This window comes from Etheostoma cragini, chromosome 4, assembly GCF_013103735.1.
Source record: "Etheostoma cragini isolate CJK2018 chromosome 4, CSU_Ecrag_1.0, whole genome shotgun sequence".
NCBI classification, from domain to species: domain Eukaryota; kingdom Metazoa; phylum Chordata; class Actinopteri; order Perciformes; family Percidae; genus Etheostoma; species Etheostoma cragini.
In genome coordinates this window covers 443,915-445,931 of record NC_048410.1, presented here as the reverse complement: position 1 = coordinate 445,931, position 2,017 = coordinate 443,915, and the positions used below count along the sequence as shown (strand labels likewise).

General features: G+C 43.8%; 1 protein-coding gene across 2 annotated transcripts in view; it reads right to left on the bottom strand.

Moving 5' to 3' along the window:
- LOC117943102 (protein SSUH2 homolog) overlaps nt 1–1,347 on the bottom strand; it is a 13,907-nt gene extending 12,560 nt beyond the window's left edge. For both annotated transcript variants that reach the window (XM_034869027.1, XM_034869026.1), the window contains exon 1: nt 1,179–1,347. In XM_034869027.1, the coding sequence (XP_034724918.1) occupies nt 1,179–1,203 (25 nt within the window). In that variant the 5' untranslated portion in view covers nt 1,204–1,347. The remainder of the gene's footprint in view (nt 1–1,178) is intronic.
- Nucleotides 1,348–2,017: the final 670 nt, after the last annotated feature.

The window sequence follows — 2,017 nt, the reverse complement described above, 5'->3', positions numbered from 1 at the left end:
CCAGAGGACGCTCTACAACGTCCCTGTTAGTGATGGCGTTGCATAGTCTGTCCACCAGAGGACGCTCTACAACGTCTCCGTTAGTGATGGTGTGAAACTGGAGAGACCAGGCGGGTCAGAGCAGGAGAAGACCACAGAAGAAGATGCAGGAATAGGTGAAAGAGAAGAGGGAGAAGAGGAAGTGAGTGAGGGATGAAGAGGAGGCTGCAGATTCATGGTGACGTTGGGTAATCAACTGATTTGTGTACAGGGCCACAAATTTCTCTTCGTTTTTGTGATGATGAGCATGAAATTTAAACTGAAGTATCTTTTGTGATATTAGCACAATTGGAAAAGGGATCAAAGTGAAGGGGGGTGAAAGCCCCCCCCCCCCCCCCCCCCCCCCCCCCCCCCCCCCCCGGACCAACGTCATTACAAGCATTTTCAGCGTTTCAATACTTATTGCTACTGTAATCGTACAAAATACACCTATAGTACTACTACTAAACTACTGTTGTGTGCAGCAGTGAATAGTAACTAAAGTTGTCAGAGTGTGTGTGTGTGTGTGTGTGTGTGTGTGTGTGTGTGTGTGTGTGTGTGTGTGTGAATGTGTGTGTATGTGTGTGTGTGCAGGAATCTTAATGTGTAAATTAACTAGCAATTAAGGCTGTAACTAAAGTAACTAGTAACTGAAGTACCTAAAGTAACTAGGAACTAAAGCTGGCAGATGAGTAAAAAGTAGAATATTTAAGTAACTCAACATCTGGACATGAGTAACAGTACTTGAGTATGTGTACTTATATTCCACTACTGCCAGTTCATGACAGTACAACCTTTGGTCCAGGTCCATACACTTTTACTAAAAGTTTAGTAACAACACACAAACACACACACACACACACACACACACACACACACACACACAAACACACACACAAATACACACACACACAAACACACACCTCAGCTCGTTGCCTTGTAACATTACAGCGTGTTTACGTAAGTAAAACTAGCTGAAACTATACATTAAATACACTGAAACGGCTTCAAACGGAACAGCAGGTAAATATACTATTATAACCCGGGTTATAACGTCATTATTAACGTATATACCGCTTTGCCCCGTCTGGACTCGATATAAGTAGCCTATCTATAAGTACTTCTATAAGTATTTTGTCCGGTTGTTAAACGCTGCTCACCGAGGTCTTCGTCCTGCTCGCCCATCTCTCCGCTGGCTGCAGCTCGCGGGACGTGAATGAAGCAGCTCCGGGATTAAAGAGGACGAAGAAGAAGAAGGAGGGCGAACGCCATGGACACAGAGACGGGCTGGAACGTTACAGTCAACGGTGGACGCGAGGGGCAGCTACAACTTCCGGTTGAGATTTATCAAAGTAAAAGCCTAAAGGAAGGGCGCCCGGATAGCCCAGCTGGAAGAGAGGGCGCCATGCTGCATGTCACCCCCCCCCCCCCCTTTTCATGTCTTCATCTGTCCTGTCAAAATGAAGGCTGAAGAATGTCCCCAAAAAAATCTGTTCATTTTTATTTCCCTTTTTACTTGTTTAATTATTTATCGGTACTGAATAATGATGATTACAGATTGCTACAGTAGCCTATATATCTATAGCTGCAGTAGTACATCAATTACAGTACATACAGTACTGTGTAGTTACAGTAATACAGACATTAAAGCTTTTTAATTAATTGCCAAGACCATTGTTGCCCTTACCTATTATTATTCTGCCAGATTTTTGTCCCGCTACTAGTCCCGGAGCGTTGCCAAAACACGCACACACAATACTTTGATCCGTGGGTAATGATGGCGAATGGTTTGCTATGACTTTTCTAAGAGATTTGCCGCGCGGTATTCACGAAAATTAGCAAAAAACTGCAAAAAATCTCACATAGACTTGAATGGGAAATGTTCTGGAAATCTCTCAACATTGCTCCAATTTCTCTATTTCTCTATTTCCTGAGGAAGCTGAGATCCTTCAACGTGTGCAGCAGGATGTTGGAGATCTTCTACCAGTCTGTTGTGGCC